A 10,228-nucleotide genomic window follows, 5' to 3' on the forward strand; every position below is an offset into this window, starting at 1 on the left:
AAAAAAATAATAATAATTTAAAAAAAAAAAACTGTGGAACTGGAACTGCACCTGGGCATAAGACCAGGGGCTTCGGTTTGAAGGGTTTGCAGTCCCTCCTGGATCTGCATTAGGGCTCGCATGGCTCGAGGATTTGTCATGACAGAAAGGGATTCTGGGTTCTGCATCTGCAAGTGAGTCAGGAAAAAAAGTCAGTTAGCAAATAAAAGCAAATTAAACCTATACCCCATAGACAATCTACAACAACGCAAACTGAACACACCTGCTGTATAAATACAGGTAACTGCTGTCTCATTTGCTCCTGCAGCTGTGGATTTCCGGCAAAGAGAGGGTTGTTCATCAACACCTGAAAAAGGGTTAGGGTTACATATTAATAACAGATAATTATAGTAAATTAAAAGTTCTATTAATGATGAACTTTTGGGAATGATGGTCTTGCTACCTGTGAGGCAATATCAGGATTCTGGGCCAGGGACTGCATCATGGTGCGCATATAAGGAGCAGAAAGCATGTTCTGCATAAGCTGAGGGTTCTCAGAGATCTGTTGCATTAAGCTCTGCATGCCAGGACTGTTGAACATACCTAGATAGATAGATAGATAGATAGATAGATAGATAGATAGACAGAATCAATTTATTTGAGATGTAAACCCTTTTATGCAGTATTTGACCTTAAAAAATATTTTTATATATATTATTAACAAAATAAATATATAGTCTGCTATACCTGTGAACTCATATTATCTGCTTGAAAATTCTACTACAACATATCCTCAATAAAATTAATGGACCTGGTTTTAAAATTAAAGCCAAATGTTTACATAAAAGACCATTACCGTTTCCAAGGCTAGAGGAGCTGATGCCCAGAGGGTTGGACACACTGGGTGTGGTTGAGCTTGTGGTGGAGCTGGTGGTGGTAGCCGTCCCAGAGGTGGTGGTGGCGGCAGCAGTGTCAGGGGGACCCCAGGGATTTGGCAGGGGCTCTCGGTTTTCTATCCTGGAGGGCTGTGCTCCAGAGTTATCAGTATTTCCACCCAATGCCGAGAAGGGGTTATTTCCAAACTGTTCAGATGATGCAATATAGCATTTTATGTTGCCATTTCATATGAGTGTTAAGACTTGACAGTGAATTTGAAAAATTCAATAATATTTTAGGTGAAAACATTTTTTTATTATTATTAAAATAAAATTTTCAAATTAAAATAAATATATTTTTTTAAATAAATAAATTTATCTGACCTGTTCACGTGCAGCACTAAACATGGGCTCTTGAATATCCGTGTACATCCTCCGAAGAGCATTGTAACCCCCGGGAATACTCTCGAGGTTGCTAAGTGCCCGGTCCTGGTTACGCATCATCTCTTGCATCATGGCTGGGTTTCGTGCCAACTCCATTGTCTTGACAAGCAAAAAAAGAAAGTTAATAAAAACAAATCAGTTCCTGAAATAATGCAATGAAGCAAATGCACACCTTTTAGATGTGCAAGTCAGAATAAAGAACTTTCTGAAGGCAAAATATAACAGCGTACTTACTACCTTGCGCATTTTATTATTGCAAAAAAAATCAAGCAAAATAACTTCTAGTACATGTCTAATAACATACCTGTCTCATGAGCTCTGGGTTGTTAAGCATGTGTGAAATCTCTGGGTTGCGCTCCATCAATTGCTGCATCTGTGGGTTGGCGACTATCATCTGCCTCATCAGGTCAGGGTTGGACATCATGCTCTGCACAAGCGGGTTCTCCATGATCTGAGACAGCATCTCAGGGTTGGACATGAGCTGTCGCTGCATCTGCTGCTGAAGCTCCATGAAGTTGGCAGATCCCATACCGAGGTTAGCCAGGCCCGACAGGTCACCAAACCCAGCTGAAAACATACAGTGAGAACCAGCGTGAAACAAAAGCAAAATAAAATAACAGAACTTTCTTAAAGAACATAATACTATATTAGGTTTCTCAGCATTTGTCTTTTAAACAATTATTTGTAGAAAAGGAACTAATTTAGATTAAAACAAATAAAAAAAATCAGCCAGTAAACTGAAAAAGTGCTACATCGCAACATAAGATATTGTAAAATCACATTGGGAAATAAGCAATCCACAATATAAACAAACTCAAACTTCATACATTATATATCATTAATAAACATTTTTAAATATACTGTATTTATTTTTAGAATGTTACAAATATAGTATATATGTATAATTTAGATTTAGTTTAATTTTTGGTATTTTTTTTTTATATTTGTTTTTTAATATTATTAATTTTATCTTAAATATTTGTTTCAGTTTGTGTTCCAGTAATTTTAATACTTCAATACTTCTTTCAGTTAGCTGCCAAGGCAAAATTTATTGTCATTTAGGGTTTTTTAAAACTTTTTTAAGTTTAAGTTTTTCATCTAATACTTATATTTTATTTCAATTAGAAAAAAACAATGTTGATAGATGTAGTTAACAGTAACAAAACTGGTTGCAACACGAAACACCAACAATATTATGGAATTACGCTTAAAACTGGAACAACGGGCTGACATCTCATATAAACAAACTCAAAAACATTACTCACCTAGCATATTGGGTGGCTGTGTCGGGGTTAGAGACGGCGCACTGCCCTGGGGAGTGCCCAGGTTGCCGGCCGGGCTGGAGTTAGCACTTCCATCGGTGTTGCCCTGCGATGGCCCAGGGCCAGAAGAGGCAGAAGTCTGCGAACTACCACCACCTGAAGTCCTACAAACACAAAACCCTCTAAATGTGAGCCATCCATAATGCACAGGCATTATCCTACAACACATTATGACTTTGCATATGAAAATACCAGTTATGTTTTGAACCTAAAAGCAGGTAATCTTACTTTTGTGCGGTTTTGATGACCAGGTGAACCGTGAGTCCGTCTTTAATGCCATGCTGGCCGAGCGTGTCTCCGTCCTTCAGGATCTTACCGGCAAAAATCAGAACCAACTGGTCCTGGTTCGCCTTAAATCTTTTGGAAATTTCCTCTTTAAACTGTTAAGAGGACAAAACATGCGGGTTATAATGTTACACGTGAAATTAGATCAACACAGCCTCACTTCTGTGCAACATCACAGTCGCTTTTATTAAACCTGATCTCGTAAACATCAACATTAACCAGCAACTGGTCAAATGAAGTAACAAACACTGCTAGCACCACCTTTACCCGGAAATGCTATATAACACGTTATTTAATTTATCCACATATTCTTGAAGTCAACAATACAAAGCAAAACAGAAAGAGCGCGACCAAAGATGACAGACTAGAACCTTATACCTGAGCAGGCCGTTTCTTTAACGAGAACAGCGAGTTAGAAAACCTCACTTTACAAGCGTCTTAAAAGACCAAAAACAATGAATACGACGCTCAAAATAACCTAATTTAAGTACTAGCAAGAGCAGAAGTCATTCTACATATCCCCTGCGACAATTTTCGGTTTTGGACTGTTCGTCGTCAATCGTTAGCTCTCCGGCTAAAGCTGTTAGCCGCTGGTGTAACGAACGCCCGGGTGATACAAACAACAAGAAACCGCCAAAAATATCACCTGTGCGACAGATGAATCCTCAGCGATGGCTATTTCTTCTTTATCCTTCGGTGTTTTGACGGTGACCTTAATGATAGTCGCGCTAGCGGCGGCATTTTCCTCAGTGTTCGTCTCCACGGCAGGATCCGTGCCGCTATTCTCCGCCATCTTTACTCTTCTTTTCCTTCATTACATCATCGCACCAACAAGAAGCGGGGAAAAGCGCTGCAAACGCCGATTGTTCCACAGCGCCCTCTGGCAGCGGGGAGTGCCATCGACTTACCTTACTGCTCTCACTGTATGAAATGACTCAAGAGTACGCTGTTATTGGCACTTTATGTGTGACAAACAGTATAAACGATGTCCAATGTATACAATGTAATACACGTTTCCAATGTATTTCTCACATTTTGGTTCAACAGGCTGCTCAAGAAAAGTGGGCATATACCAGGACAAGACGCTGAAGGCGGCAAAGAAAACCCAAAACAAAAAACATTTAGGCCTAATGAATGTCCGGCAGCCACACACTAATAGTAAGTGGATCATTAGCCTCTTGTTGACGATGACAAATTAAACAAGAAATCATTGAATTACTGAAATACGTTTATCTTGTGTTGGGGTCAATCTGACCCACACTCGATTTTCAAACTGCTCCAAATGCTGGTTAAACTATTTATTTCTTCTTGAAGTTTTGTGAATCGTTCTCATTTAGGGTCATTTATGCAAAGTTTTGACTCGTTTTGGAAAGTCTGTTCAAATGTTGTTACAACTTTTGTGTTGAGGTCAAACTGACTCCCCCATTGACCCCCATTGGATTCCATTTAAAAACAGAACATTAAAAAAAAAAAGAAAACCTTTATTGTAGCTTCTGAACTACATGAGAACAATTGTATCCTTACAAGGGTTTGTAAACCAGACATAACAAAAAGGCTGAGGAAATACAAATAGCAATAAATGCGCTTACACATAGTACAGATTATGTTAGATACTATTTATACTTGTATTTATATCTTATTGTGACTCATGACATTTTATTTCTTTCATTTTTTGTTAAGTTAAAACATGAGCTAAGGCTGATCTGCATGACGGAAAGCACTTGTTTTGGTGCAGATAGTCCTACATAAAATAACACGCACATAAACAGTAGGCTATATCTTGTGAGAACAGAGTAGCGAAATAGTTTAAAGGGGTCATATGATGCGATTTCAATTTTTCCTTTCTCTTTTGAGTGTTACAAGCTCTTGGTGCATAAAGAAGATCTGTAAAGTTGCAAAGACTAAAGTCTCAAATCCAAAGAGATATTCTTTATAAAAGTTCAGAGTCAGCCACGCCTACCTAAAACGACTCGTTCTAACACGCCCCCACATATCTACCTCACTATGTGGGAAGATTTTTATAACGCCGCCCAAATGTTCACGCAAAGAAAGAAGGCGTAACTTTTATTCTCGCTGTACTATTGTTGTTTCCGCCGCCATGTCGTAAAGACGCTGTGTGCTTCGTTGTAAAAGTGTAACTACTTTGTTTGGTCTTCCAAAAGAGGACAATATCTGCCTGGAGCTGATCCGTGCTGGTCGCTTGAGGAACGGCCGCGCCATCCTCAAGCCCGCGCCTCTGCTCACTCTAACCCTCCGGCCGTTCCTCATGCTAGCCCCCGGCCTCTGCTCACTGTAGGCCGCCGCCGCTCAATCTAGGCCACCGTGTGTGACGCTGTGTTTAGTTGTGAAAACGAAACTACTTTGTTTGGCCTTCCAAAAATGGACACGACTAGAAATCAGTGGTTAAGTTGTATTTACAACACTGTTCTTTTTAGCAGCATCATATGACCCCTTTAAATAAAAACAGGATGCATTCGAGTCCAAAATACATGACGATAGCTTCTTAACATGTTCATTGCCAAATCTCTTGCTGTGTAGTAGTGCATATTTAAGCTATTTCGACCTTTTAAAAACATTACCCCCTGGTTTCATACACAAGACCTAAGTCTAAAATGCATGTCTGTGTTGTTTTTTAACTGAAAGAAACTTGCACTGACTGATCTTAAAATGTCAGTGCCATTGTTTTGTCTCAAGATGCACACCAGTAATGTTTTTATCTAAAGCATGTTTATAAAAACTACTTAAATGTTCGAATTGAACTATTGCTTAATCCTGGCTTAACCTAAACCCTGTCTATGGAACTGGGCCTACATGTAGGCCTTATATGAACCCAGTCTCGCTCTACTGACCTAATACCACTTTAGAAAAGATAGATGGCATGTGGATACATGTCTACTGTACAGTAATCAATCATTTACAGAAGCTTTAGATTCGTCCTGACTGAAACCTTTTAAAATCTTTCTTTCATATGATTTTCAACGTTGTGGAGTGAAGGTAAGTAACATTTGTTATTATTAACCAATTACATCTTCAATTAGGCCTACTAAACGGCAAATGAATTAATTAACAAAATTCCTGTTATACTTGTTTACAGATTATGAGGAAGTCACTGCCGGGAAAAATCAAAACTCCTCCTCCTCCTTCAAAAAAAAAAAAAAAAACCCCACAGAGTCGTGACATTTTCACTCATCTGTACTGAGCCTCCGAGCCTCACACGTGCCACACAAGGTGAGTTTAAGGTAACATGGTATTTCTTAAGTTTAATAACAATAATTTCATATACTTAAAAACAAAAATAAAAAAGACCAGAACGTTAAAGATAATGAACAAACGGTGGTTAAACAGCCTGTACCACAACTTCCTGATATGAAACAGCACAGGGGGATTTTTTTTTTATAATCAAACATGCTGTGTAGAATAGTACATGTGCGTACTATCATAAAAAAAAAACCTGTTTTAAGTCTGTTTGAAGTGTTAAAGTTCTTTTTTTCCTCCTGATATTATGATATGTACTGGAAAACTGATCCTCCTGCAATAGTAATCATTTGCTGTTCTTATTTCATGCTGTTAACAAACAGGTTTGGCCATTGTTATCTACTGTAAGGTTGAAGTCCATCACTTCCATCTGCAGCATGACTCTGACAGTGTCTCGGGGTGAAGGACTGACCGTCATCACCGTCACCTCAAACCCAAAGAGCAAATGGCCCGTACTGTGTCAGATTCTGGGTTTTCTCTGCTACAGTCCAGTGTGTTCTGTATCTCAGGTTATGAAAGGGAAGCTGAAGGATGTCCACACAGCTCTTGGAGTGAGTTTGACATTTACATTAATTCCAAAATACCTGTCTGATTTTTTCAGGTCTCGTGATTTTCGCATACGTTGTATATTTTTTGGACAGAACTTAATAAACATTCCATGTAAGAGGCTTACAACGTTTTTACGTTTCTTAATGTTGCCATTTCCAAGAGCAGCATTGGGGACCCCTGAGTTAGATTATGTTAGGACAATTTTAAATTTTAAAACACCTATGGAGCCCCTAAAGGGACATGGTTTTGGTAAAACGGGGAAAATGATATTTCAACACTTTTGCATTCACTTGCTAAACTGTTGTTTTTCACTGAGAAACTCTGCATTTACTCACCAAACTTTTGCATTTACCCAAAAAACTTGCATTGTTTCCACCACAGGATTAAAATAAAAAAATAATAAAACAAGGTAAAAAGGTGACTTTTTATCTCACAATTTAGGGTTGTTTCTCTCAATTCTAAATTTACATCATATAGTTCAGACATTACTTTACTTTATCTTTACTTTATATCTGCGAGTTTATATCTTGCAATAAATTTTTTCTTAGAAAAAATTCTGAATTGTGAGATAAAATTCACAATTACCTTTTTTGTTTTTATGTTCAAAACCTAATGCAAGATATAACCCGCACAATTCTGAGAAGAAAAGTCAGAACTACCTCACAATTGTGAGGAAAAAAGTCTTGTAAGAATTGTAAGAGAATTAATTATTAATTAAATTAATTATTTTTATTTTTTATTTTGTAGCATAAACAAAAAAAAAAAATCAGAATTGACTCAGAACCTTGAGTTTATATGTTGCAATTCAGACATTTTTCCTCAGAAATGTGAGAAAAAAATTCCAAATTGTGAGATAGAAATGGTGAGAAAAAAGTCAGAATTGTAAGATAAAAAGTCCCAATTACTTTTTTGTTTCTTTTTTTATTCCTTGGTAGAAACAAGCTTCCATACTTTTGTGATGGAAAGAATATTATGTGAGAGGAAAAACTGTATTTCAGTGGATTTGTAAGCAAGCACAAAGTATCTTGGGGGAAAGGTTTTGTGAGAGAACGCAAAATTATTGAAATTTATTTTTTCCTCTTATATCATTCCCCCCCCCCCAATAACTATGTCCCCTTATGGGCTCTGTACAAACACATTATGTTTTTGGATTAGTTAAAAGTATTCGTTTTGGAAAACTTACATTTTAGTTGCAATTTTTTTAGCCATGTGCAACTAAATGTAATTTATTAAAACAATATTAAGCATTTTGGAGACTTTATGCAAATACTTATTTATACCATTAAAAAATTTTTGTTTGTCCACACTGACAGCAAATAATTGATTGGTTGACTTGCAATGTCATTGTGCCAACTTGGTTTATTCTTAACTATAATGTTCGCTTGTTCCATAGATTGTGCAGATGATAATTGGTGTTCTCAATATTGTGGCTGGGATTGTGCTTAAATGCCTCGCGGCGTGGTTTACCATGGAAAGAATAGCCCAGGGACCCTTTTGGCTCGGAAGTGTGGTAAGACTCAGGTCTCATTTTGATCATTTTTATGTTTATAAATCAGTTAATGTTGTGTTGTGCCTGTCAAAAAGTATAATTCTTTTGATATGTTCAAAATCAAAAGCACCTTTTTTTTATTATAGTTCCTTGTAGTTGGAATTGTGTGCATACTTACGGCGAAGTTTCCCTCTTCTTGTCTGGTAAGTGTCTTGATCTGAATCAAATGATTTGCGATACGCGATCTGATTGGAGAGCTTCGAAACAGTGAATCATTTTGCGACGCAATGGTTGAGTTTCAAAAAGCTCCGTTGGTGCGGTGTTCTTTGCTCGCTTTCTCTATATAATTTATTCATTGTTTGAATAACCGTGGAAATGAAATCATTACAATTAATAGGCCTAACTTACAATGTTTTTATTACATTTTGATCACGTTAAATACAGTTTCCGTCGTATTAAAAACATGTCATGGCATGTCACCTATTATCTAACCCGATCTCATGAAAGTGCGTATAAATAGTACGCCAAATAAAAACGAAAACTCGTGGTATTGATACGCAAAAATGGACTTTGGTGTGTATATGCTACGCGATGGGTAGAATTAGGGTTGTGGGGTAGATGCGTATCATATGTACGCGAAAACTGCGTAATATATGCACGCCAAACACGTGCCTATAGCATATACACGCCAAAGTCCATTTTTGCGTATCAATACTACGAGGTTTCGTTTTTATTTGGAGTACTATTTATACGCATTTTCATGAGACCGGGCTCTATTATCTGGTACTTGCCTATAAAGACGGGTAGTTGTGTCAACCTCTGCCTATATAGAGTTTTATACGCCTATAAAAAGTTTTCAAAAGCATATTTATTTGTGTGTGTGTGTGTGTGTGTGTATATGTCTGTATATATATATATATATTCTTTGTGTTTCACAGCTGATAATCGGGATAATTTTAAATGTAGTCAGTGCTGGATTGGCTATCACAGCTGTTGTGCTGTATTCAGTGGACCTTGCTCATAATCATACATATGAAAACTGTGAAACCGACAGTTATCATCATTCACGCTATGATGGATATGGTTATCGTTACGAAACGCCTTCCCCTGAAGATAATAGGAGAAAAGAGATGTGTTTGTTCTACAAGAATCTCAGTGAGGTAATTATCTTTCTTTTCTTTAGATGATGTAAGACTAGCTACTGCATATCAAATATTCTTCCAAACATGCTCACAGTTCAAGTTATTTTACAAAAAGCAAAAAGTTGTCCATATGATGTGCTTTTTTCCAGGTTTTCTGAATAGAAATAGTAAAAACATGAAAGGGAGCTGTTGTGTTTGATTGATTTACTGTAAATGTCTTACAGGCTTTATGGATGATTTTCCTTTTTAGTAAGTTAACACTCTACTCTTTACCCACCCAGAATATCTTCAGAGGACTAGATATCATGATGATAGCGCTGTCGGTCCTTCAGCTCTGTGTGACCATCAGTTTCTGTGTTTTGACTGGGAGATAAACACAAAATAATCAGTTATTCTTTTTGCTTGTAGTGCAATGGCATTTTGTGTCTCAATATTGTAGTGAAATGATTTAAAGCCGATTTCCTCCATTTGCAACACTGTTAAATTACGTTTACTTACACTTGTTTTTTTTTTCATTTTACAAAAGTGTCATCATTGATCTTTCTCTCTCTTCATGTAGATTAGTGGGTGTTAACTTTTATTGCCTTTTTAAATTTTGTTGTGATCTTTGGGACTGCTTGTTTAAAAATAAACCACTGCAGCATTTTGGCATCAACCCTTTTCATGTTTTACATTTTTTACAGCTTCTGTACTAAGTCTTCCTTTGTACAACAACTAATATAGATATATCCATACATATATACATATACATACAGTGGTGGCCAAAATTATTGGAACACTTTGCAGGTAGGTTTCTTGAAGCATCTTGGAGACGTTGCCACTGTTCTTCTGGATTTAGTCTGTCACAGTTTGTTCTGTTTCTTCATGTCATTCCAGACAGGCTGGATG

The 10,228-nt window shown here is 37.1% G+C and overlaps 2 protein-coding genes across 2 annotated transcripts in view; one reads left to right on the forward strand and one right to left on the reverse strand.

Annotated features, from left to right (window-relative positions):
- Nucleotides 1-3,720, reverse strand: part of LOC107688227 (ubiquilin-4-like) — a 6,903-nt gene extending 3,183 nt beyond the window's left edge. The window contains exons 1-7 of the mRNA XM_016485845.1: nucleotides 3,552-3,720; nucleotides 2,849-3,000; nucleotides 2,564-2,724; nucleotides 1,603-1,865; nucleotides 1,239-1,397; nucleotides 836-1,061; nucleotides 429-582 (exon numbers count right to left, since the gene is read on the reverse strand). Of these exons, the coding sequence (XP_016341331.1) occupies nucleotides 429-582; nucleotides 836-1,061; nucleotides 1,239-1,397; nucleotides 1,603-1,865; nucleotides 2,564-2,724; nucleotides 2,849-3,000; nucleotides 3,552-3,698 (1,262 nt within the window). The 5' untranslated portion in view covers nucleotides 3,699-3,720. The remainder of the gene's footprint in view (nucleotides 1-428; nucleotides 583-835; nucleotides 1,062-1,238; nucleotides 1,398-1,602; nucleotides 1,866-2,563; nucleotides 2,725-2,848; nucleotides 3,001-3,551) is intronic.
- A 2,314-nt stretch (nucleotides 3,721-6,034) lies between these two features.
- Nucleotides 6,035-9,933, forward strand: LOC107688225 (transmembrane protein 176A-like). Its single transcript, XM_016485844.1, has 6 exons — nucleotides 6,035-6,133; nucleotides 6,484-6,711; nucleotides 8,103-8,219; nucleotides 8,345-8,401; nucleotides 9,137-9,358; nucleotides 9,622-9,933. The coding sequence occupies exons 2-6, from the start codon at nucleotides 6,538-6,540 to the stop codon at nucleotides 9,712-9,714; spliced, it is 663 nt and encodes a 220-aa protein (XP_016341330.1). The 5' UTR covers nucleotides 6,035-6,133; nucleotides 6,484-6,537; the 3' UTR covers nucleotides 9,715-9,933.
- Nucleotides 9,934-10,228: the final 295 nt, after the last annotated feature.

Source organism: Sinocyclocheilus anshuiensis, unplaced genomic scaffold (genome assembly GCF_001515605.1).
Source record: "Sinocyclocheilus anshuiensis isolate Anshui unplaced genomic scaffold, SAMN03320099.WGS_v1.1 scaffold1162, whole genome shotgun sequence".
In the NCBI taxonomy this organism is placed as follows: domain Eukaryota; kingdom Metazoa; phylum Chordata; class Actinopteri; order Cypriniformes; family Cyprinidae; genus Sinocyclocheilus; species Sinocyclocheilus anshuiensis.

What these genes read in the sequence shown, in the direction of transcription:
- LOC107688225 (XM_016485844.1), top strand. Translation starts at nt 6,538, where the DNA reads ATGACTCTGACAGTGTCTCGGGGTGAAGGACTGACCGTCATCACCGTC. An exon ending in ATGTCCACACAGCTCTTGGA is followed by an intron (nt 6,712 to 8,102) that starts GTGAGTTTGACA and finishes CTTGTTCCATAG; the next exon opens with ATTGTGCAGATGATAATTGG. An exon ending in AGTTTCCCTCTTCTTGTCTG is followed by an intron (nt 8,402 to 9,136) that starts GTAAGTGTCTTG and finishes TGTGTTTCACAG; the next exon opens with CTGATAATCGGGATAATTTT.